Source organism: Excalfactoria chinensis, chromosome 4 (assembly GCF_039878825.1).
Source record: "Excalfactoria chinensis isolate bCotChi1 chromosome 4, bCotChi1.hap2, whole genome shotgun sequence".
Classification (NCBI taxonomy): Eukaryota; Metazoa; Chordata; class Aves; order Galliformes; family Phasianidae; genus Excalfactoria; species Excalfactoria chinensis.
In genome coordinates, this window is record NC_092828.1 from 17,224,074 (window position 1) to 17,250,606 (window position 26,533).

Genomic DNA, 26,533 nt, shown 5'->3' on the forward strand with positions numbered 1-26,533 from the left:
CACAGCTTTCCAGGGCTGCTGCCCACTTCTCTTACCCTGTGCTGGCACTGTTGCCTGCTTTAGCAGTATGGATGCTAAGAACAAGCTCAGCTGGGTTTGTCACAAGTGTTGCTGATGTCTTTGCTCTGAGCTCCGTTGCTGCACTGCTTCCCCTTGGATAAAATGCAAGAACGTGGGCCTTAGCCCAAGCTAGCCCAAGTTGGAGAGAGAAGTTGTGCTTTACCTTTATGCCTCTGCACTGTGCCCCAGTGCACAGAAAGCAGACCCACTTCCAATTGCATGAACCGAAGGTCTCCTGTCTGCGTTCAGTCATGGGTTCAGGAAAGTACTATGAAGGGCTGGCTGCGCCCCACACCCTTGCATGGGGCTGACACACTGTTTACCGTTGAAGCAGCCATTCTTAGCAGAAGAAACGAATTACTCACTAGTTCTTTGGGCTGAAGAGATAGATGGTAAAACTGCTCACTCAGTTTCAACATCACGCTGACACAGCTGTGCCAGTCCTGTTTCCAGGAACTGCTTGTCTTACTTCAGCTCAGGGCTCTCTGCCCCTCGCCCCAGCGCTTGGCATGGCCTGGTAATAAGATGCAGACAGAGGCAAGTTGGGCTTGATGGAAGTGATCATCTGGCCGCCTCAACAGAATAATATATCAAACTGCTTAGCATTTATTGTCAAAGCTTTCCCCATTTAACTATCCTTTATGTAGGACTTTGTAAATAGGAAAAGGGGAAATGTGGAAAGCCAGGCACCCTTTTAGAGATGCTACGCCAATTACAAACACAGTGATCCCTAGGTTTGAGCTTATTGGCGACAGTTTTTCTTCCCTTCTTCAGTTTGTGTTACGGCCTGAAATCACAAAGCTGTGATCTCTGAGAACCCCCTTTGTAATGCATATCAACTTTCGTTGTGCCCCTTTGTTGGAAATGTGATGGAGCATTGTGGTGCCTGTGTCCGGGGAGCAGGTTCGCTTTATTGTTCTTGTAAATATGTACTGCTGGGCGCAGCTCAGTGGAAGGCATTGAGTTTGTGCATGACTGACGCCGACCCGGACAACTGCTCTGACCCCCAGCAGATGGTGGTGCAGGGACTGCAATGATCTGGAAGTAATAGCATGTGCCATTTCTTTTTGTTTGGAACAGACAGCCAGACCCTACATTTCCCTCCCCTGTGCGGCAACAGCTGTATATACAGTACAAACTGGCAGGGCCCTAACTGTCACTCGAATGTTCCTCCTCTGCCATTAATCATAAAACCTTGGGCGCTGAGACTTCATCAAGATTAAACACTATATGAACACCACATGGCTCTTTCTAACGTTCATGAAATCATGTGCACCGGGGCATAGTTCAGTGGCTTTCCTAGAGAAAAAATAAATAAATAAAGGAGTTAATAATATCCACCACCCCCAGCACTGCATTTGGTAGTGGTGGATTCGCTGTTTGCTTAACCTCTACCCAGAAAAAGCCAAAGGAAGGCAGTCAGTCTTCACTAAGTTATTCAACTTTTGGACAACAAATAGGCACTACTAGAGCTTTATTCAGTTTTTGTCATCATTTGTACTTATGAGGAATCAAAATAAGCATTTGTTTTGCAAAGAAGGTACAAAGTGGGTGAAAGTCCACAAGTGATGTATTTTTCCAAGGCTGGGGAGATTTATTGCTCCACAATGATAGCAGGACAGTTGGTATTTGTTTTTACAAGTGAGAGGACAGATTTTTTTATAATTTATTGTATACACAATATCTCACCAGAGATTAAAAATGACAAATAACAGCTTATTCAAAATTGAAGTTAATCACTCACTGTACATTTGGTCTCTGGTACCAATGGCCATAAAACTGTCCTGATAGTCCAGTAGGGAATTTCCTTGGGGTAGTGAGCGGAGGTAGAGTAACTGCTCCCTGCCACTCCTCTCTCAGCCCAAGCCAAGATAGCTATCAGAGAAAGGGGCTGAAACACATCTGCTCTCTAAACGCAGTATTTCTGGCTGCTTTAATGCTTTTGTGAGGCTTTCAGCAGGCAGGTCACAGACAGGCAGCCTCACAGTTCCTGAAATGAAGTACAAAGGTAGGACAGTCTCCTGTCCCTGGAGACATTCATAGATGGGCTGGACTGGGCTCTGAGCAGCCTGAGCTATCTACTGTAGATGTCCCTGTTCTTTGCAGGGGAGTTGGACTAGATGACTTTTAAAGGTCCCTTCCAACTCTGAGGATCCTATGATTCTATGACACAACATAAAAGTAATCCTAAGTGAGGATGGCATTTTGCAACATCTGATAGTGATAGGACGAGGTAGAATGGTTTAAACTAAAACATGGGAGATGTAAGTTTGGAGGAAATTTTTCACTCAGATGATGGTGTGGCACTGGAACAGGTTGCCCATAGAAGCTGTGGATGCCCCATCTCTGGAGGTGTTGTAACTAGATGATCTTTAAGGTCTCTTCCAACCCAAGCCATTCTGTGATGTGACAGAAGTACTGGTAAGGAAATGGATTTATTTTTCCATAAAACTGTTGGATTTTTTCCCCTACTCTCTACTGAAATAGGCGTCTCTTGGTTTCACACACCTACTAAACCTACCAATCCCATGTCCAAGCTGTCAGGCCAGTCCTCTAAAACAACGAGCACTTTGACTTTGCTTAATTCAAGGCAATCCTCCTTGTCCCGTGTGAGCAAAACCTGTTCTGGGTTTTCCTGGTTTGCAGCGTTGTGCCATAGCTCTCCAGTTACAGTCAGCCTTCTTTGCTGGGCAGCTGGCCAGAATTTGTATTTCTCATTATCTCTCATTAGAAATGTCATCCTAAAAGATCTGCTAAAGTTTGCTGAAACCAGCTCCAGATTGGGCAAGCTTGTCTTTTCTGAAGGGAAATAAATGTTAGAAAATTCTTGTTTACCTCTCATGTGAAACCACCTTCACATTAACTGACAAACTGTGCTGTGCCTGACAAATTAAGTAGAAAAAACCCTTTTCACATGTCAAAACTGGGAAAGAGGAATACACGGATGGAAGGCCTTCAAGATGAAGGAAACTCAGAAGTGAGGACCCTCCTGTGGGAATCTGTAGCTGTTATCTTCACCCACTTTATACCTTCTTTGCAAAACAAATGCTTATTTTGATTCCTCATAAGTACAAATGATGACAAAAACCTTGAAACCTGGGAAGCTGCTTGGAAACAACAGCAGCCATTGCTCATCACCTGTCAAGCTTGGGTCAAGGAATAATCATTTGAATTTCTCTTTATGTGACACTTCATGAAAATTCTTGTTGAGTTTAAATTCCTTCCAGTTTCTCGATTCTGTTTGTAGTCGAACTGCTCCAAATGGCAAACATTTCAGCAGAAGTAGCTTTGCTTTCTTGACTAACCCCACTAGCTTTAATGAGTCTAATCGCATGAATAAAATTATGCATGTACTTAGCTCTTGGCAAGGTCAGTGCCAGCAATGAGCAGAAAAACAAACTGATGACGAAGCCATACGTAATAAGAATGGTTGGCTACTGGGATTTCTAGAAATAGATACAGCTGTCTACAACATGAATAATGAAACACCTTTGGTTGTGATCAAAGAAGTGACAGTGATAGTGACTTCTGAATCAAGACTGACAATAAATAAAATTATACAGAAATTCTTTAATTAGCATCAATTACATATCTCCAGTTACCTCCGTAAGAGCTATAAGCTCATCACCTTGGTTATGCTTTATCTGTTCATCTATTCATTTATGCAAAGCTCATCAATATGATATCCAGGCACTAATGAACTTTAGCATTAAAAGGTCACTTGTAATCCACTACAAGGGGAAAAAATCAAATGGTTATTTTATTCAAAAGTGTCATCCCCCCTAGATCTGAGCAATGAAATATTCTCAGGCACTTGGTTTGGAATTTATTCTCATTAAGTCCTACCAGAACTGGCCTTTCTTTGGGAGTGAGGTGTGATGAGGATTTTGGAAAAGGGGCTACAGCACAACAGAGGTTCTAACTGATATTCTGAGGGAGAGCGGTATGAAAGTTGGATAAAGCCCACGGCTACTATAATCTGTGACTGTTCTTGAAAAATAAGTAAATAAATAAATAACCCAAACCGACATCAAGATGGCAGCATTGTAAGATAAGTGGTTGTTACGATTACGTGTTCTTTGACTACGTGTTTAGAATACTTCAAAAAAAATCCTGTGTTTCAGGAATATATAACTTCCTCAATGTTTTAAATAAAGAAACAGCCAAAAAAACCACAAGTGTTATCTTCATGGCTTGAGGTCACTTACAACCTCTGTAAGCCACCGAACATGCAAAATCAGTTTAACTTCTTCATCCAGGACTAGCGTAAGGCCTAATCGAAACAGCAGAGCCCAGCTTTATGCTCTCTGTCAAACAATCAATTTCTTAGCTCCTCTCTCTAGTCATTACAAGGAAAATGCGTGTGCTCATATTTGTGTTGAGAATTACAGGTTAAGGATTTAATCTGTCTAAGTTTTTTTCCCATTCTGCACAGCATGTGGCTATGTCTGGGGCCTAGACTTGCCTAGTTTATAGTAAAATGGGCTGGATTATAATTTCAAATAGGTTTTCAGTGGTAATTTTATCAAGGGGTTATGTGCAGTTTGTGGTTTTCTTTTAGAGTAGGCTGCTGAGCTCTTTTTTTATACCTTTTTATAGTTAGTCTGATATGCCCTTAAGCACTGAATACGAGAGAAAAATACATATAATCAAGAGCCTGAGTTTCCTTCGTGTTTTGTTGAGTCAAATGAGTTCTCATTCTTTGGTGGCTTTCCCCAAACCACATTTGACTTGCAGGTAAAGATGAAGTATGTCAGAATAGGCTTTCTCAGAGAGAGCAGACTATCTGAAAAAATCCATTCAGACACTGAATTGTAGGTTTAAGTGTGAGCGTCTCTGCTAGCACAGATATAGAGCAACACACGTCATGAAAACAAAAGAAATGAGATGGTGCCTCTGGTTAAGTACTTTTTCTGCACAAAGATATCTGTTTTCACACTGGTTCAAAGCCATAACATTGCAAACTTAATTTGTATTTATATACAAATAAAATTGATGAAACATCTGGAGCTGTATCAATCTATAAATCCTCCTTTTTGCTTTATCTGTAATAACTCATAGTCTAACTGGCAAATTCAGTCCTCCCCGTCCTCTCTGTTTCAGTGGGATGCAATTAATTCAGCTTTGTTGCACTCTACTGAAATGTTAAATGGCCATAGAGATAAAGGAACAGCATGTTTTCCCGGATGTCTTGGAAGAACAGAAGAGATTTTTTACAGCTTATCCTGCCATACTCTGTTTCAGTAATCCTGTAATCCTGTGCGCTGAGGTTTAATCCAAGAACTGGTTTGGTGGGTACACACACTACCTGTGGCACAAGGCCCCAGCAGCACCAAGGTGTGGCCCTGTGTTTGGGGTTGTGGGTACAAGAGCTGGAGGTCACTGGACGGTGGGCAGATGCTGCCAGGATGCTCTCTGGCTCAGGAATTCACTGCAGTAGACCTGCAGCAGGTCTGTGCAGGGCACATTGACAGCAGGAGGCTGAGGGCACCAGGCACCACTCCAGGCAGTCCCACTGCGGGAGGATCAGCAGGTGCCACAAAATCTCCGGGCTGGGCACTCTGTGTGTGCAGCAACGGAGAGGAGCACTACACAGGGGAGGTTCAGAGATGGATGGCTGTTTCTTTGAAGAGCCCGAGGAGTACAGATATGCAGAGTGCAAAAAGAGAAAAACATCATCTAATGGAAAATAACTGAAAGGACAGGGTGAGGAGCAAAGTTCAATACAAAATGTGTCTTAACAGAGTGTTTTAGTAAAGCGTTCAAAAATAAAAGGGTACAGAAGTCAGTCATCAAGCTGTTCACACTGTTAACCTACATAACCACATGATGTTATTACTGTTAACCTCATCTTTCCTCCCCCTCTTCCTTCCTATTGTTTGTTATTCTCACTTCTTGCATCTTGCCTTTAGATTCTAAAAAAGCTCGATGCTGTGCTTGCTTGCAAGGCATTCTGGAGTGAAGCACAAGCCTGCCTGTGGTGTTTGGGATATACTGCGCTAAGGCACACTTATGCCCTAACTGGCATAAAGTTGCAGGTTCAGATTTTTCTTTGTGCTACTGAGATTACGATACACGAGTGAAAACTATTCAGCAACACTCTTGTTTATAATCGCTAACTGTCCTTTAGCCTTATCATCTCAGGACAGCGTAACAAATCCTCAGAGCTACGCTGAACAGTAGCTTCCATTTTGAGCAACAGAGCCACTTCTGACATGTAGTTGTCCAGCCAGAAGTCAAGGAAATAACTTTAGCTGGAATATGCACAGGAGCTCAGATGTAAGATATGCTCTGTGGGCAACTGCCTGTTTATTTTCTTTCCTAGACACGCGGTTAAACCACATTGTACATCCTGTGCTTATAAAATTCCAGAAGAGTTATATCATAGTATGTACTACTAGAATGTGTGATTTCCATCACCAGATATAAACTGCAGCATCTAGAGAAACCTGTTACTTACACTGAACTGAAGATTCAGATAAGTGTGTGATTCTACTACATACGATGTTTTTTAAGGTCACTATGTTTTATAAATAGCTTGGATTTTACAAGTTGTGCTATGAGTTACTTTTTCTCAGAAGCAACATTCAGGTGGGAAAGAGGATTCACTGTCCTAAACATGCAACAGATGTTCAGAGACACAGAGCGCTTCTACAGGCATGGGTGCAGATCTGTTGTCTTCTAACATTCTCCAAGTCATCCAGACTCGAAGCTGAGGCCAAATGAGCAGGCAGGCAGGCAGTGCTGTGAGTGTCAGGACCAGAGGGATGAGCCTGGGAAGCCCAGAGCTACAGCTGAGCTGGAGAAAGTTTGGCCTGGACAGGTCATGCAGGCTTTTGCAATCTCAAGCCCTTTTTATTACAGCTCGTAGCCAGTGCTCCCCAATCCTGCCTGGCCAGAGCCAGGCTGTGCTCAGCCCAGCAGACAGCTCCTTCAGCCTCATGATAGCCACAAGGAGGAGGGAACCACATGACTTCCCAGATGGAGCTGCAGGCATGTGGACAGACTGCAGACAGACAGACCCATAAACCTGGCTCCGTCCATACCTGTACATGTCAGAGAGCCCAGAAAGCAGGAAGGAGCCTTGCCCCACCACTTACAGAATGCAAGTAGAAGAGATTTCCTTCTCTTTCTAAAGGCAGCTGGTGGTTCTGGCACCCAGCTGACGGAGCGCGGCCCCACGCCTTATGAATCCCATCCTTCAGTGGCACTTCCGAGCCACACTTCTCCATTTCTGAAGCCACGTGCCTGGCTCAGAACTATCCCACTGACCTCAACAGGACTTAAATCACCCCATATTGAAAGGTTCAACTGCTGATTGCATAGCACATACAGAAAAATTAATTGTGAAAACTTTGTCTTCGCATTTGCTCCTCTGCCTCAGGTCGGGAAGTGTTTACACTTCGTAACAGACCAGAAAGTGAGCGGGGCACAGTACCCTGAGGCATGAGATGCTTTCAGTTTGCACTCACGTCAATAAAAACCGCTCGCACTTCGATGTGAAATAAGAATTTTAAGCAACGAGGAGTAAAATTCAATGCATGAACAACACCTAAGAAACCCTCTGTGGTTTTATTATCTTTCCTTCCACCCCGAGCTACTCGAGGCTATTGTTTCTGACATGAATAGTATTCCTGGCCTTTTGCACTGCGGATTGTCTATAACTGAAAAGAAAGGGAAAAAAAATAAATTCAATGGTCATTTGTTTAATAGCGTAACTGTCGGCAACGGAAAGAATGATGACCATTACTGCAATTATTAATCCTTCAAAATGAAACGTCTGCACCAGTATCCAAGTCATTTGATTATTAATCAGAATGCCCTTCTTTGTAAGATATCAAAAGAGCCTGGACACGGCATGGTATTGTGTGCAGTATTTTTAGATTTTCCATTTTGATTGAAAACACACCAGAAGAGGGGCCTCCGAAAATGACCATCTAGAGACAGGCCATGGCACACGGCCAGGAACCGTTCTTAATGGGATGGAGCTGACATGAACTGAGATCATTCTTTAGCCTTGGAAACAAAAAAAAAGATGTTAGGAAGAGATTTCTAAAGGGATTATTAGTTGATCTTCACAAACAACACGGAGCATTTCCAGTACGTATCGTATCGTGCTTTCGACAAGAACTGTGCATTCGTGGCTCCTTCGTGGAGCCAAACAATGTCCTTTGATTTCTAATGAGGAGAGGGAAATCGGAATGGAAAAGTGGTTTTAATGATAGCAGACAACAGCTGTTTGTGCAGTGAATACAACTACAGCAAACTCTGTGGCCAAGCAACCTCTTAAAGCACGATTTTACCCACCTGAGACATTCAGTGGATTAGTGCTAGCAGCAGACAGCGCACTGTGTGAAAATACAGAGAAGCACCATGTTAATGGTATTATTGAAATTATATTACTTTTTCCTAATTTGGGAGATAGCAGAGGTATGGAGGTGAAGTAATAAAAACGACCCACATTTTGGAGCCTGGGGGACCTTTAAATCAAAGTTGCACCTGCTTTTGAAGTTAGATATGTTACACTAAATGCATAAGGAGCTTGAATGAAGGCACAGATTACAATCTTTGATTAACTTTCACACGCTGCCCTCTTACAGACAATCAGACCCTCACCTTGCAATGGTCGCATCATTACATGGACCCAATTCAGGCTCCCGTTATGTCAGCACTCTTGAGCAGCCAGGCCAGCCTCTCTGTACAGATACACTCCTCTTACATTATTTCTGCTGAGACTTCTGAGACGTCATGACGCAGCTCACTGTACTGGTCAGTGCAAGCAGGGACCAACATTGCAGTTTATGTTTTTGGTTGTAGAAAACACCAGAATTAGTAAAATGGGCTGATTTTTCAAACAACACAATACAGGGAACGTGACAGATCTTTCCAGTCACTTCGCCTCTAGGCCCCAGTCTCCTACAGTCAGTTTTTACTCCCAGTTTGCAAAAATTCTTCCTTTTGGATTTTCTGGTTTGTGTGCTTGGTATGAAACAAACATGAGTGATGGGAGTATTTGGCCTGCACAGGCAGGCAGTGCTGTTGGCAATAACAACACTTGGTTTTTTTTCACTGTAAGCTTTAGCAGGAAGCCCAGGAAGCCCACACTGCCCAACTGCTTCCAACCCGTGTTTCACACTGGAGCAGAAGACCCGTATCCCGTTACAAACAGAACTCCCACAGAGCAGCGCAGTGTTCTCCCTCCCGGCCTTGCAGCAGCCCGCTGTCCTCGCAGGGTAGGGCCGCTCGGAGCAGCCCCTGACCCGGGCTGGTGCCGCACTCCACACGCAGCTCGAGGCTCAGCCGCCCCGTGCCGCCCGCCGACGCCTGGCATGCGGCGGAGCAGCCGAGAGCACGATGGGGGCGGACCCGGCCGCGCTTCCCGCCCAGGGGCGGGGGGGATGAGGAGAAGGCGGCCCCTGGTTCTCCCGGACGGTGCCGAGCTGCCATCGCTAACCAGCACCCCTCGCTTGCCCGCTGCCTCCTCCTTCCCTCCTGGCCCGGGATGGTGCCTTCCCTGCAGGCGGGCGATGCCGCCTTATCCCCCCGCCCCGTGTCTGTCCGCACGGCCGGCCGGCGGACGCGCAGGAGCCAGACGTACGAGCAGGCAGAGGGAATCCCCCGCCCCACCCACGCCGCTCAGCTCTCGCGAGAGTTCCCCGCTCTCCGCTCTGCGCGCCGTCCGGCCGTGCCGTGTTCTCGCGAGCGCAGCGCGGTTCCCACGCCCGGGCTGTTGTGTCTGAGGGGAGAACCCGGGCGCTGAGTGGGCGGGGCGCGCCACCCCCCGCCCCCCCGCCCCGCGCGTGTCTCACGGGCTCGCGCACGCGCGCTCCATGTGCGGGGAGGGGGGCGCTCTCGCGAGAGTAGGAGTTTTAGCGAGAGTTTGTGGAAGATGGCGCCTGTTGTGACAGGGTAAGTGTGGGGGGTTCGCGGCGCCGCGCCGGGAGCGCTCGGCTTCGGAGGCCGTCGGGCTGCCGGCTGCCTGGCTCCCGGCCCTCGGCCTCTCCGTCGCCGCCCTGGGGGAGTCGGAGCGTGTCTCTGGGCGGCCCGCGGGCGGGCCCTGAGGCGCAAACCCCGGGGGGCTGGCATCCCCCTGGGTGGGCGCACGGCAGAAGGCCCCCTTGGGCCGGGGCAGCGGCTGCCGGCGGTTGGGTCGCCCGGCGGGGTCCCGGCGCGGGCTGCCCGCAGGACGGGCGCTTTCCCTTCGCTCCCGTTCTGCCCGGTGCTGCCGGAGCGGTCGGGACCCCGCGCTGGGTCGGTGCTCGTCCCCGTCGGCCCGGGGCAGCGCCTGTCGGAGGGCTCGCTCCCCGCGGGGCGAGGTGCCGCGGCTGGTTACGGCCGTTACTCTTTCTCGGCCGGCCCGGCTCGCCCCGTCGCGGGAGGGGACCCCCGGGTTCTCTCGGCCCTGGCCGGGAGCGCTCGGACAAAGGCTCTCGTGGCTGCGAGAAGTTGAGCGCTGGGCTCCGTCTGTGCCCCGGCGCCTGCTAGAGCCGTTGCGGGTTCCCGGCTCTGGCCTCGCTGGGCGCTGCTGCGGAGCGCTCCCGGCCCGGCGGAGCTGGCAGGCTGTGGGGAAGGGCTCCTTTCCCCCGGGGCAGTGCGCTGAGCTCCCCGTGATCCCCTCCGTGTGCTGCTTCCCGTTCTTTGGGCTTTGTGGAGCTTTCTTAGCTGCCTTCCTGCTTGTGTTGTGTGGTGTTGCACTGAAGGGCAGTAGCCTTCCCGCCCCACTAAGCCACAGTGGATCATAATGAATGATAGTTGCCATCTCTTCCAACCGCACTGGGTAATACTTAATCATGGCTAGCCTGCTGTGGTGTGTCACTGTAATAAGTGACACCCTCGTAGCCACCTACAGCTGGTGAATAATAACAGCCCCGCTGCTGACATACAGCACAGAGTCTCACCTGCAGCATTACGTTGAATATTGCCACCCTTACCACAGCTAGACTTCTGCTTGCTCTACGTGCTGTGCCCTTAATGTTGGGCTATGCCGAACACTTGTAACCTCCCTCTGTGTGTTGAGGGAAGGGACAGTCCAGAGAGGAGCAGCCTGTGTCCACACTCCACTTGCTTGTTCCAAATAAAATCCTGGATGGTGGAAGCACTGCTGCGTCTTTCTGAAGCGTGGATCTTATTTTATGATTTCACAGTGTGTCCCTGACCTTCTGTCTTCCCTGTGGGGATTACATTGTCTGCAGCATTGGCTGTGTGGTTAGAGAGAGCAACAGCCTGCTTGGGGGTGGGGTGGAGCTGGTGGTTGGTGCTTTTGTTCTTGTGAAGAAGGTAGCATTATGGTATTCTGGTATTTTATTTGGCTGCAGCAGTGTTTCTAATTCCTCATTCTTGTTTGTTGAAAACTAAATTGTAGCTTTTGCTTGATTTCTCCTGATAAAGGCATCTTGCGGCTCACACACGTTTTCCCAATTAAGTGTTATATGGGGAAGCTGGTCTTATTTGTTATGATTCCTGGAGTGTGCTGTTTTAGAGGTTAGAGCTGAAAGAGTGAAATAAATGCTTTTACAGTTTGCTATCAGGTGTAGTCTGTGCTCCAGTTAGCAATTAAGTTTTTCCACACTTCTATTTGTTTACTCACCCTAATATTTGGGCTCCCTTTCCTATTGTTTGTTGATGATTACAGGTTTGTCAGGCATGTTCTCGTGATGTTACATTTACCCTTCTTGGATATACATTAAAATGTGGAGGATAACAAACTGCTTCTTAAAAAATGAATGATCAAATAATTTGAACGGTGGAAAAGAATACCAGCGTTTTAACAGGAGTGCAGGCAGTTGTGTGTGCTTCTGGATTTGAATCCCCAAGTTATAGTTTAAAAGCTGTAAGTTAAGTGATTCTCTGAACAAATGTTCTCATCTTATTGGTAAACATTTTTAGATCTGATAAAAAGAAGCAAGTTAAGACCAATGATTATTATAGTGAGATTGCATTAATGATTGCACGTATGAGCTGTTTTTGGCTTACAGCTCTGGTACCAAGATGTTTGTTTATATTAGCATTGAAATTTGATGATTCTTCAGTAATCTGTAAAGATGTTTTCTTTCTAGACTGCTCTGTAAAAGCTGTTATTGAACAGGAAAAAGAAGTGCCTGAAATTAAGAAGTTGTAACTGAGGAATATAGTACCCAAATACTGCATCGTAATTTAACGAGCGGCTTGCCGTTCTTGTGGGTGCCTGAACTTGAGATAAAGCATATGGCTTTTCTGTAGCTAGTGTAGGCTGAGTGTAAAAACACAGTTCTTCCTGTACAAACTGGATGCCTGAGCCTGAATTGTGGTTTCTGTAGCGCGGGATGGAGCAGTAAGAATTTACTGTAGTGATTTTTGGAGGGAGTCGGTACATTATGGTTTAATTATTTGCAGTGTGTTGCATTCTTCTGCTTGTGGCACGAGGAACGTTTTGGTCAAAATTACTTGTGTGTACAACATGACTGAACCTAAATTGCCCTGTATCAGAGCTTGATGTAATAAGGCATGCAGAAGTGTGAATCGCAAACTGAACTGAAATCGTATTTGTACTGTAATTTCTAATGAGGTGGGTAATTTGTGACTGCAATATGAGAATTGTCTTTTGGGCTTTTGGCAGGTATTTTTGATTTTATTTGTGAATAGTTTGGGGAAACTCATCATTTAAAGACAATAAAATTAACAAAAATGTTATTTAATTGGCATTGCGCATTTTGAGTTCAGAACACTTTAAGTAGTGATACTGCTTTGTATTGCTTTGAAAACTGCTGTGCTACAGAAGGACAGCAAAATTTCTGCCCTTAAGAATTTATTTTTCTGTCACTTTAAAATGGCTTAAAATGTGGAGCTGTTTTTCTGTGTCTCTTGAGTCTGGGATAAGGTTGTCTGTGAAATAGTAGACAATAACACAAGGAGTCATTGCCTAAAGCCTTTGCAAGGATTTCTGTAGCAGCAAATAAATAAAAACATTTAGAAAGGAAGGTAAAAGTGGCAAATGCTAGACATAACTTTGTGTACTTGATTAGCAGTGAAAACCTTTGTAATACCAGTAAGCAAGATAGTACTCGGATTGTTTCTCAAACAGTTTTTGGAGAAGCCCTGAAAAAACCGATAACAGCAGAACAAGCTTATTGCTATGATGTTTACCAGGGGCTCCGTCAAGTAGGAAAGTGTTTTAGTACCACTGTTCAAAGTAGCAGGCCAAGTTGTGTGCCTGATTTAGGCACTGCAAAGTTGTGTGGTTAAGAGGTGTTTCCTGACCCAGCTTCAGGGGAAGGGAAGATGAACCAGATTGGGGATGATACAGGAGAGACTTTGGCACCAATGGGGTGGTGAATTGTAGTGCAGTGGTAGTGGTCTGGGCATGCCAGGCATCTAGTTGCTTTGTTTTTAATGGGCAGAGTGGAAAAAATTGTAGGAAGCTTTTGGAAGAAAATTGTGCTGCTTTGTTGTAGATGTTTATATGCAGCCCTCCCAGCTGTGAGGGCAGCAGAATAGGAGTTGAGAGGTGCAAATGTCACTGGCAGCTCATTAAACCTGCACGTTCGGCATTGTGATCAGAAATTGCAGGGTGAAATAGACCAGTAAGGGGCTTGGAGCAGGGAGTGGGGCAGATGCTGCTGAAGAACTGGGAGGGAAAGCTTATGTGATCTGACGTTAGATGGCAAAAACTGCTCAGAGGAACGTTCATGAAGAATGGAATAGGGTCAGTTCTGGATTTTGAAGGATGGAGAAAGGTTCTTCGGTAGTTCAGATGTGAGTTGCTGTGGTCATGAGGTAAAATCCAAGCTATTAAAGTCATGACATGGTAGGTATTGTCAGGATCCCCAAAGATAGCTGTTTTTATCTCCTACTGAGAACTTTGTTCTGAGAGCTGATGCTTAGTTAAGTGTCCTGAAAGATAATGGCTTGCAGTGGTAGAAAGGAGACTGAAGCAGAGATAGAGAGTAAAGACCTATGTTTAGTCTATACTGAGACCAGGCTGATAGCAAGGTGTGTGTATGGAAAAAATGGAGGTGGAAGCCGAGATGTTAACTTGGTGAAAAACTGCAGAAATCAGTTTGAAGGTGTGTTTCTGACTTGGTAGCAGGAAGGTAATAGTTTCATGTGAATCCTGGTACCAGGTTGAGTGAAAGGGAATGGAAAGGAATGCAAGACAAAAACTATTAAACGATTGGTAAAATAGTAGAGGTAAGTGAGGATGCTTCTTCAGAAAGGTGCACAGAAAAGACTATGAGGACGGTAAGGGGTGAATGAGGAGAAATGATGGCAAGAAAATCAGGAATAACCTTTCTGGAAAAGAAGCACTGCTGATACTCATGGCTGATTGGCAGGTCTAGGAGGATATCAATTGCACTTTGTGTTTGGCTGCAAGTGTTCTCACTGAGAATGGTGTCAGTGGAGATCAAGGACTGGCAATTGGGTTAGACAGCAGAAGGACAGCTCAGGGATAGGATCTTCAGGCTACAGTTTTTACTGTCACTGGAGGTTCAAATGTAGTGCTTAGTAAGATTTGAGTAATAACCCGACTATGGCTATTATAATGTGTGTATACACATGATGAGTGTTAAAGGTTGTTGAGGAAAAACTGGTTTGCAACCAAGTGGGTAGATGATTTTGTGTGACTAACATTTAAATGATTATCAAGGAGCATGTCTGGGTGCTGGGAAATGTTTGTGAGCAGCACGTTTTCAAATGTGTCTTTTGAGGCTCAGCTCCAGTAGTAGTAATTTGGTGATGTTAAGCTCTTGATTTGGATTTTATTTGCTTTCCTTGTTTACTCATTGTTTGAAGTTGCTCTTTGTCGTTTCTTAGCTATGGTTGATACAGAGCTCAAAGAAAATAATTTGTCGTAGATTGATTTCTGTAAAAATAATCTGGGAAACGTGCTTGGTTTGGTTTTGCTTGTTTTTATTTTCTATGTAAAAGGCTGTATCCGTTACCAGTATCTCTCTGCGGCGAGGAAGCTGTGATTCTGTGCCATGAATTACATAAATGAGCCAGGGGTTTGTGTGTGGGAGAGGATACTCTTCCTTCCTTCTGAGTTGCTAAATTCTACTTTGCAGTAGCAATTCACTCTAACTTTTTTTTAAAATCATGATTATGAGCTGAAGTAATTTCTACATTTGAAAAGAATCCATAAAGAAGCTACAGTGGCCTGCAGCAGCAGTGACTTAGAAAGGCTTCCTGAAGGACCTGCAAGCGCCTTCATGGGTAGAGGCCTGCAAAACCAGCTTAGTAGTCTGTAACTCATTGTTAGTAGAGGGTACAGTTAAGGTGTTTTACATGGCTACTCTGTATTACATTTGTTCTGTTTTTATATAAAATCAAACGGAAATTGTAATTTTAGATCTAAAAATACATAGCACAAACAAGTATCATGTATTACACAATACATGGGAGTGTCTATTGTGAATCAAGAATCTAGTTTGTTCCATATATTAGCTTCACGTTTGGAGAAATGGCATCATCATCAGGATTTAAAAGTTTTGGGGCACGCTTTCTATATTTGCAGTACTCATCACCTGAAATGCTTTGGATGTTAATTGTGAGCACACTGTTAACTAACCTGTATGGCGCTCAGTGTGCTGAATCACTGCCTTCCGAGCACATTAAGCAGAGATGTGCTTCTAAGTGCATTTTATTTTATTTTTTTTAAAGCTTACAATTATAGATGTAAAATTGAATTACTGAACTTACTGAACTTTCCTTTTTTTTATGTGACAAGCTTATAATCTAGTGTTGCACATTTTTCATATTCATCTTGAACATAATTGCAGAAATTAATGAATAAGATTGTATGAGATGAGGAAATAGTATGGTCTTCACAGAATCACAGAATGGCCGGTGTTGGAAGAAACCTCAAGGATCATTAATCTCCAACACCCCCCCCTCTGCCTCCCCCACAGATAGGGCTGCCAACCTCCCCATTTAATACCAGACCAGGCTGCCCAGAGCCCCATCCAACCTGGCCTTGAACATCTCCAAGGATGGGGCATCCACAACCTCTCTGGGCAGCCTGTTCCAGCACCTCACCACTCTCTTGATGAAGAACTTCCCCCTGACATCCAACCTAAATCTTCCCTCCTTCAACTGAAAACCATTTCCTCCTGTCCTGCTGTTATCTACCCTTTCAAATAGTTGACTCCCCTCCTGTTTATAGGCTCCCTTTATGTACTGAAAGGCTGCAATTAGGTCACCCCGCAACCTTCTTTTCTCCAGGCTGAACTTATGGTCATTCCTTTCCAGAATAAAAAACTCAGAAAGTAAAACAGCTCTTAAGTTTGAGTGAAAATTAGTAGTAGAAGCAGTAATTTCCATATCGTGATGTCCTTATGGAGTTGTGGAAAAGTAAGCTCTAAATTCAGAGTTTGAAATTATCTCATTTCCTGGGGGTTCTGCTTAGGTTGTGGTGTGCTTTATTTGCAAGTTACCTGTGTGTATTTTGTGGTTGCTGCTGTTTTCTGAAGTGCTATCCAGCCTAAAGGAAGTCCTTCATTACATATTTCTTTGGGATGTCACAGGCTGCTTCTCAGAAGCAGTGTATAGAACACCATTTAAAATAATCTTTGCTGAATCTTCATTCACTTCAGCTGGAGTGATTAACCTGATTGTGATACACACGTTCATGTTCTTGTGCTTGTCATTGTGTAAGTGGTGTATTTGCAGTGATAAACTCTTCCACCAAGAAAAGAAAGAACACACGATTTCACCATGTACAGTGTTGTAATCTCATGATTTGGGCTGTTCATTAGGAGAACACAAAGACAGAGGTGTTTGTACTGAAGTAAATCTTTTCTCCCTTCTGTTATAGTGGTATGACTGACTGGTATGAAGTGACATTTAATCAGTGTGCTCCAGAGCCACGGCTTTTGTGGTAAAAAGCAACAAGTGGCGTTGGCAAGTGGTTGTTTCTGACTGCTCAGTGTGAGGTTACACCAGTTACTTCGCTTAATTTTTCTAGTGAGGTTCAAGAGTTGTATTGCAGCGGGTCCTGGTCAGTGTTAATCTAATTATTTATAGTTATGTGAGTAGCTACACAAATATGTTTAATTTCTCCATTGTGAGTACAGAGAAGCGTAGACGTTTTTCTGTGTGTGCCTGAAAATGATCTTTCTATTGGTATTTGTGATAAGATTGCTTAGTATGTAGAATATTTAATCTGCACTTTTTTTTCTTCTCATTTATACTGGTGGCGTATTTCCAATGTGTGGTGCTTCGGAGATTACCAGGAAACCTGGTATCAGAAGGAAACTTGATCAGGCAGCCATGAAATTTAGAATTTTCGAGGCCTGAGAGAAGGAATCGAATGGTGCACAATAGTGGTCCCTCATTGTGCTCTTACCACGGTCTGGCAAAAGAGTAAAAAATACTCTCTAGGCAATATCCTGCTTTGCTTTTCCTGGCAGCTCTTCTTTTGACTCAGTAATTTAATTTTGGCTATGAGCGGTAGATCTTGCAGGCAGAGCTTCTTTTGCAAGCCATAGATTAGGAATGGCCGGTGCAGAAATTAAGGTTAAACTTGTTTGGTCGGCACAGCAATTAGTGAACATAAGCTTTCATCAGATTTTGATACAGTAAGAGGAGTCTCCATTAATTGTTTACTGCTTTCACCAGTGTTGTAGAATAAAGAGGCCTTCAGACTGAAGGTCTGGACAACCAGAGAGGGGCTGGCACTCGGTCAGAACTTGTCCCATAACGGAGGGTTCTAAAGCTGGCATAATAAAATAACAGTTAAACTTGGTTGTTTTGTTGTTGTTGTCCTCGCCTTCTGCACAGAAGTTCTTCGTGTCCCGAACATGAGAAAACAAGTTCAAAAAACCAGTGCCTTGCCAAGGTCAGATGGGGAGTCCATGGAGAGGTGAAAATAGACTTGCTGTCTCCTGCCTGGCTCTTGTTGCTCTGTGTGGTTGGAGGCCGGGCCTTGGTCAGTGCTTGTGGGGTTTCACCAGGCGGCGGCGTACCTTCTGTCCCTGCTGCAGTTGTGTTGCAGGGTGAGATGGGCAGAAGATGTCAGGCTTCCTGAGGCATCTAGTTTGCGTGATGAAAAGAACATAGCAAAGTATTTGTAATTAAAATGTTTTGGTGAAGGATGTTAGTATAAGCACTAGAAAGGTGCTGCTGTTAGATAACTGAGACATAAGGGATGAATGGGGCATGACCAGAGTATAAACGAGGCCTGAGTAAAGGTAAAGTGGTGCATGCCGCAGTGTGCTGGAGCCATGTCTTTATACTACAAAAGAAATCATTCTATATAAGTATTTATTTTTAAATTCAGGATACTTCACTACTTTCCCATTCAACCAGCCAACACTGGCTTCGGTAGTAAGAAGTCAGGAAAGAAAAAGTTTTATTGAAGGACTGGTGTACTTCTGCATGTGTGTGTTTCTTTTCACACTCTCTTAGTTCTGTAGTACATACACAGTGACGACTAGCAAAATCCTTCAGAATGTAATATCTTCCAGAAGTGGGGGGGGAGGGATATAGCAAAAACTATTTTGGACGTGTCTTTTCTGGCCAAGTATTTTTCTGGCCAAACTTTTTTCTTTGGCTGTTCAACACTTCTATGCTAGCATTGAGTCCTGGAGTGTTGTTTTTACTGATTATTTTTCTTTTTCCCTTTCTGCATTCCAAACTTGTATTTAATATTGCGTGATTGATGTCATTTTTGTTTTGTTTATGTGTGCGTTACAAATCTCTCAGCAATTAACTTTGCTGAGCAGTTAATAAAAAGAAGTATTAAGGCCAGGCCTCCTCTTTGAAGGAGGCTTGTGGCGGTACAGTGCACTGTGACAGGCTGTTTCAGTCTGCACAGGTGATATCAGGTGAATCTTATTGACATGAAATTTAGGTATTTGAGAGATCTTACAAGTGGTGCTATCGCTTCTAACATTGTTCGGCTGCTAAGTATGGGGGTGAATGTGGCTCTTCATTTGTCTATATAATAGGTAAATATGTTGTATAGATAAAGGAGATAATGAGTTCTCCAGATCCTGAAGTATATTTTGACTGCTAAGGACATCAGAAATAGGAATCTTCAAGCATAAAACCTTATTAAAATATCTGTTTTAATAATACAGATGTTGGCCAAGTTAGTGTTCAGTTTTGATAGTACAACAGATTGCTTGCAGTGCTTACACAGAGATAGTAGCACTGGGAATACTGAGAGCTGTGTTAAAACCAGCATCAGAACGTGTTGTGTTTTTATTTGCAGTGGGCAGAATACCTGTGTTTCACAATAGTTAATGGACAAAACAAAGGGGCTGTTATGAAACAATGTTTGAGAGAAGGTTTATTGAAAAGTTTTTCTGGTAATTGACTTGCTGAAGCGATAAGTCATACTTGAAATGGTAGCAAAGGAAGAACAGTCCAGGTTCTTACAGACATTCCCAAGGCTGCTAGGAAGTTAAAGACAGCTCTTATTTATTTATTAATTCCTTGAGCTGTGAGCAGAATCACATCTATTTCTGACAAGTTGCAGCATCTACATGGAGCTTTTGAGGCAGCAGTAGATGAAAGCTGATGTTGAAAGGTAACTGAAGGCAGCGTGAGTGTTCACTGAATCTAGGCTGAATTTCTGTGTGGAAATAAGATATATAAGAAAATGCTGGACATATCCAGTAAATTTCTACAGATGTTTTTTAGATAAACTCATTTTTATACTGCTTACTTAGCATTGGAAAAACTGATTGTTTCTCATCTGCTTTACCCTATTGCTGCATGGCACTTGAACTTATCGGTAGACTACACTACAGTCAACTTGTCAGTTTGCATAGTCATGAAGGTTGTATTGCATCGGTTCAAATCTAGAAGTTCATCTTTTTCAGTTAGAACAGTTCTTTAAAAAAACAAGAAAAGCAGCAGGCCAACATTTGCCAGAAGTGATTAGGCAGTGATTAGTTTTACATCTGCAGAGATAAGAGGTTTCTTTGCTGACCAGTTGTCCTAGGTGCTTCTGGTGCATAGTATTGCAGTTGTGAATATTATTAAGGTACTTTTTGAACTTAGATTGTACTGATAGTGTTTCTGTTACCTTCAGTATTTTCTTATGTAGGGTGTTTTCATTCAGAAATGATCAGTTTTGTTTTTTTCTTTAGATGGAAGTTACTATTCTATACTGTACTGTTTTGTTAAGCACTGGAATAGGCTCCCCAGGGAGGTGGTTGAATCCCCATCCCTGGATGTGTTTAAAAACCATTTGGATGTGGTGCTCAGGAACGTGATTTAGCAGACAGTTGTTAGGGTAGTATGGTTAGGTCATGGTTGGACTTGATGATCCTTAAGGTCTTTTCCAACCTGAGCTATTCCGTGATTCTAGCAGTGTCCAAATTATTTTCCCTATCCTGTATCCTTTTGTTTGAAATTAGTTAAAGGACGTTTATAGCCACTGCTTGACATTCCTTGTCCTCTAACTCCAATTCAGACACAATCTGCTCTTTGTTATATGTATAAAGTGTATTGAAATAATGTGTTATTTGCTGGTTTTAGTTATTTTCCTGACTTCTGTGACCAGATGTCAATTAATTTTGTTTTTACATCTCTTTTGTTTTTAGTAGAGTCGTACACCAGAATACTTTATCTCCCTTTTTTTATCCTATGACGTTTGTTTCTGGACGTTCTGTATTCAGCTGCATTTGTTCAGAGCAGAACTTGAAAGAATTTCCCAACCATGCTGTTTCTTACTCTGAATCCATCAAGTTCATCTGTCATGTCAGTTGTTGCTATTGCTGTGAGGCTCATGCTGTGCTTATAGCATCACCACCACTATCTGCAGAACGAGGAAGTCACTGTTATGACTCAACCAATACAATAAGCATCAGCTGCGTTTTTCATTAAGTCCAGACCCTATTCCTTTCTTTATGGAATTTAGAGCTTGGACAGATTGGTGTCTTTGATCCTGAGAGTGTTTCTCACTGCTGTGCTGTTGTCTCCCAGCTGAAGCCTCATTGCTGCAACTTAGAGAACTTGTGAGGATTGGGGAGAAAATAGATTTCAAGAATCCCAAATATCTGTTGTAACAAAACATGTATACAGAGAGGTGTGGAGAGTTAAGTTATATGGGGAAAGCCAAAAAAAGATCATAAACATTAAGGATGTGAAGGGAGGAACTTTGGGAGGGGTAGAAAAAATAGAGGATCACTTTATTTTGGAGAACTTCTGTTATTTCTTTTCTCTACCCTTTTCTTGTCTTGTTGGAGTCCTGTTCATGATTTTAGAAGAGCTTGGGAAGCTATTACTATTGTTATCCTTTTACTACTTCAAGAGTGATAGTTAAAATAGAACTTCAGATGGACTGAGAGTTACTGCTGCAATCTGTTGCTAGTGCCTTTGTAGGGAATGCATTGAAAGTAGGGAAGAAAGAGAACACTTTGTTCTTACTAAGCCGATGTATTTCAGAAGCAGCAGAACTGGGAGAAAGGATTGTTTTTGAAATGCTGAAAGTAAACAAAGTAAAGCTGAGAGCAGTTCTTGAGTGCTAACTTTTGTAACTAAGCAGTGTCTAAAATGTTTGTGTGAATGTGTGAATCAACTTCAGATAGTTTGTTATACGGCTTTGTTTTACAGCTTGAATTGATATTTACTCTACAGAAAGTTTCTCCTAACATAGAATGGGTTAAAAGGGGTAACTATTAGTAAAATTGCAGCTTGTCTTTTTGGCCTGGATCAGTGGTTGAATACAAGCACTAGTTGTGCTTTTCCTTTACGGAAACATCATGATTTGATGTAGGTTAAAAACTCAAAGCTCAATTGTAGTATTTCTCTTCAACGTCTTTCTCATCAGAGAAGGAATCCTCGTTAGTTCTTAGGTTTTGTGATGCACTTGTCGTGAACTTGCCTGCTGTTGTTATGTCACTCATTTTGAAGGCTAACATCAAGGTGTCGGTCAAGTTGATGTGTAGCAATGCAGCTGTTGTTTTGGTGTGTTTTTTTTCAGTAGCAAAACTGCTGCCTCAGTTTACTCTCTGCTGAAGCTGTTGATGTGGCTCTTTGGTCAAAGCGCTCCTTCCCTCTTCTTTTTGCAAGAAGACTTAAGTAGCCATAGCCTGCAGATCTCAGAATTGAATAATGGTTCTGACCAGCCAGTCTTGATGTGTGCAATCTTTTTCCTATGATAAAAGGAACCTTTGAAAATTCAAACTTGCAACATTGGGTTATGCTTGCAGAAACAGGAAGTGAGCCCTTAAAGCTTTGTCCCAGATCTCCATTGCTTCTTGTGACTCTGATCTCTTCCTTTTTCAGTTGCTTTCTTAATTTCTGTCTTGGAAGCCAAAAGTAGCTTCATGCTTTTCTCTTAAGAGTTGAGTCATTTATCTATTTTTCCTTTGCCAAATATCTGTAATGAAATCCACTAAATTTTCTTTTGCCTTAGGCTGTTTATTGCATTGTCCACCTGCTTTTTGCCTTTGTCTCATTCCTCATGATCCCTTATTCTGTGTTGTACAGTGTCTGCAGTTAATTGTAGCTGTTAGAAACATCTTGAGGACTGAGAGTTTCAAGTGCCCCTGGTCCTGGCATGGTATCATGCCTATGAGTAGCTTATATTCATTTGTAAACTTCAGAACTTTATCTGTTGGGTGGCACACGTGTTCAAAGCAGTGGTGCTTGATAACGTGAGCTGACGGACCGTGTTCATTTTTCACTACAAAAGCAGTTGGGATAACTGGAGCTCACAGGCCCTCTCACTGCTCCCTGTGTATTGTGAAGAGTGTAGGAAAAAAGTGTTACTATGTTCTTATAACTTAGAAATGTCTGGTAAAGGAACTGTATTTATGGCAACAAAGCAGAACTGCATGGAATCATCAAAACCTCTGTCACATTGACTTTTTGAAAAGCAAATACGTGACTAGTTGAGCATCATTGTGCTTTCCTCTTGGTTGCTGCTTGCAGTTATTGAAAGGTTTGTATTCTCATATTGCACCTGACACTGGGGTTTCTGCTTGTGCCTCCCATCCGCATCCTGCTGCAGCCTTCAGGTCAGTGCCTGCAGCTGCTGAGCCGTGTGATTTGCAGGCTTTTTGAGTGTTGCTTTGATGTGGAACTCCCTTTGCCAGCATGTCAAAAGTTCTGGGGTGGAATGATGTTTAAACTTTGATCATGCTGATAGTGCCTTGTGGGATTGGGGTTCTCCTATATGTCCAGGGTAGTCCTGTGCTATAGCTGAATGCTCCCTTGGTCTCTTCTCTGCCTCTCTGGTCCCCAAAGCACATAGTAGGCATCATTTGCTGTCTACAGCATGCATAGATTGTGTTAGGGTACAGTTATTAATAAAGGCTGTGTTCACTCTTGGCGTCAACACTGGGCTCAGAAATCCCCTGAACTGAAAATAGTCATAGACAAGGAGAGTGTTTCAGGGGAAATACCAGCTAGGCTTGTCTGATTCTTACTCTTCTTCAGCTGTCCATTAATCCTGCTGTTGGAGCTGAGCAAGTGGTCTGCTGGGCTTTTAGGCATACTGACTCAGCATAACCCATGCATTCCATAGCAGTGGGAGCAGAGGGCCTTGAGCCTCAGGTGTGCTGTGTCAGCTCTGCCCTTCTTCTTCCTGCTGCTTTTACTCTACAACATCAGAAAGGAGACTACTGGAAATGAAGGGATGGACTGGAGCTGTGGAGGCAGCTGAACTGTGTAAATACCCAAGTAGATCCTGATGCACATATTTGTGTGTGGAGGCATTCTGATCTTTCCTTTTGCTTCTCTTGAGTTTCCTACTTCTGCCAAGCTGGCTTTTGATTGTCTGATAGTATTTTTGAGGTGGGAAAAGTAGATCTTGCTATCTGAGTTTTTAAGTTTTTATCTAATTTTTCACTTTAAGTAGAAAATTATGGAAACACTTAAAGCTTTACTGTTTTACATGCGTTCATGTATTTAGCTGTAGGGAAGTTGGTCTTTCTCCTCCCCCAAGGGAGTTTCCTGTGTATATGGAAAAAATACAAAGCAGAAGTGAAAGATACCTCAGGCTTCCAAACCTGCCGCTCGCATTTCACTTCTCCCACTGCCCTCCTCCTCATCATAGAAACAGTCCAGCCGTTCTTCCTCTGTCTCCACAGCAATACCAACTCTTGAAAGAGTTACTCACCATCTTAGCTAACATGGCAGGTAACTCAACACATGCACAAAATTATTGCAACAACCTGTGAGCCACTGGGGAAATTAAAAAGTTTAAAAAAAGAAATTACATAGCAAATTAATTTTCTGGTGTTTATCTTTAAATTGCCAGAATTTAGACTTTCTTCTTCTTTCTCAACAGTTCAGTTACACTGTAGGATTTATTGTTGTTAGTGTTCTAGAGACCCTCTTGTTATAACCTAATGCAGAGCTGACAGTAGGGTTTTATGTTTCTTATGCCTGAGTGAACAGCATGTGGATTACACATTTAAGACTTAGATGATGAAACAATGGATATTCTGTATGCATGAAACCTATTCTGATAGTATGTAAAGTTTCTTGTAAAGCACCTCACAGCTGACCTGACTTTTGTTCAGTCTGTGTTTTGTGCATGTTATTGCTACTGCTAGTTTTTTGTTGTGTTGTTCTGCAAACAGCAGGAATAATGAACATAACTTTCCTCCTGTACGATGAGGAGAGTCGATTGGACAATACTGTGAACTTCTTCATCCCTTATGGGGAAAGTGTGGTGCGTGGGATGACAGAGACATGTGCTTACACTGTCTGGATGGCACATGGAAATGACAAATTATTTCATAGCTCAGTTCTGCCTTTTTCAATGACATCAGTATTTTGGAAATGTCTGCCCAGACCCTAATTGTTGCAGAACTCAAAGCTATGTAAAGAGCTGAATTATGGGTTCCAAAGTTACAGCAAGGGTGGATAATCAGTTATCCAACATGAGATGAATTTTTTAATAAACTGGGAAGCAAAAGCAATGAAGGACTCTTTGCAGTTAGTAGGCTAATAAGCGTGTCCACATTTTCCAGGCTGCATTAGTGGCTTGGAAGAAGGCGCTGCCTCTCTGCAGTGCTGAACTCCAAGCCACAGTTTCTCATATAGGTCACCCCCAGAATTTGCTTAGAATGAAACTTTTTCTGTTCATTTATCTTGGCTGCAGGGGAATCTGTACACTTTAACCCAGGAATTCAGCTTCCCTGCCTGATTTCTGGCCTTTAATTATTGTGTTTGTCCATGATACACGTTTTTCTTGGAGAACTCAATCTGTGCTGTTTGGAGCAGCAGTAAGCAGGAATGGCAGAAGGGAAATTTCACCATCGGGCAGCACATTCCATGTACTACACGCTTGGCATTCCCTTTGCTTGGCTATCATTTTTGAACCAGGCAAGGTACAAGTAAGGCAGTGGTAGCTGCTAACTTAGATGCCTTCTTAAATTTGGTGGTTTTGCACTTCAAAACAGCTTTGACAATTTACTTTCCCTTCTGGCCTGAATGTACTTGAAAGGATGAGACTATGTTTTGAAAAGAGGTTGGGTTCAGAGCTCAGCAGTTGGGAGCCTTCACAGCACTGCTTAGGCACGCTTATCATGCAGTAAAATCCTCACACACAAATCTGTGCCAGCACAAGCATTTTTCTGGGAAATCTGTGTGGTGGCGGACCCGGGTGCAAGATCGTGTAGAATCGAAGTACTGTTGGGTAAAGCTGCCTTCTCATGTCCTACTAATGGCTTAGAATACCTCGGTCTGGTAAAGTTCATGTTAAAAACATCTTTATTTTCAAGTTGGCCTCATAGTTTATAATGTACCTCATTAAGATTCAGGGAGAAGTTTTACCAGTAATTTGCATCTGTGTGGAGTTTAAACTTGACAAACCTGAAAGGCAAGCCTACTTGAATTAAGTATGATTCACACAATTTCCATTAAAAAAAAATGGACAATAATAACTGTTCTGCATTTTGTGTTCTGCGGATTCTTTTTCTTATGAAAAATAGTCTATAAAAGCTATTTTGGCACGAGAGAAACATGTAATTGTGTAAGAGAACTGCAATCCTTTAATACCAGAGGAAAGGAAAAGAAGGTGTTAGTCTGCTGACATGTCAGGCACGTAACCTAAACTTTTCATCTGATTATTATAAATGTACTGTGATAAGGAGAGAAGGTGTGTTTTTGGAGTGTCAGTTTGGTTACCCTGTTCAGTAATCCCTGACCCTTTTACAGTAGTGGGTACTAAAAATATTACTGTATTTGATGGCAGACATTGTGGAGGTTAAATTACCAATTTGTTTTTAAAAATGAGTTATACAATTAAGGATAGTAGTAATTGAAATTGATCAGAAATTCATTTTTGTGTTGTTTCATAGAATCATAGAATCATAGAATTACTCAGGTTGGAAAAGACCTTGAAGATCATCAGGTCCAACCGCAGCCTAACCAGTAGCCTATCTCTTAAAAAACAACAACAAACCTCTGCTAAATCATATCCCTGAGTACCACATCCAAACGGCTCTTAAACACATCCAGGGATGGCGATTCAACCACCTCCTTGGGGAGCCCATTCCAGTACCTAACCACCCTTTCTGTAAAGAAGTTC

General features: G+C 43.2%; 1 protein-coding gene across 2 annotated transcripts in view; it reads left to right on the plus strand.

Moving 5' to 3' along the window:
• RBPJ (recombination signal binding protein for immunoglobulin kappa J region) overlaps window positions 1-26,533 on the plus strand; it is a 91,500-nt gene that overhangs the window by 24,621 nt on the left and 40,346 nt on the right. The window contains exon 1 of one of the 2 annotated variants that reach the window (XM_072336313.1): window positions 9,878-9,969. The exons of the other annotated variant lie outside the window; for it this stretch is intronic. Coding sequence (XP_072192414.1) covers window positions 9,950-9,969 — 20 coding nt within the window. The 5' untranslated portion in view covers window positions 9,878-9,949. Of the gene's footprint in view, window positions 1-9,877; window positions 9,970-26,533 lie in introns of those variants that run through there. 2 annotated transcript variants of the gene reach the window in all.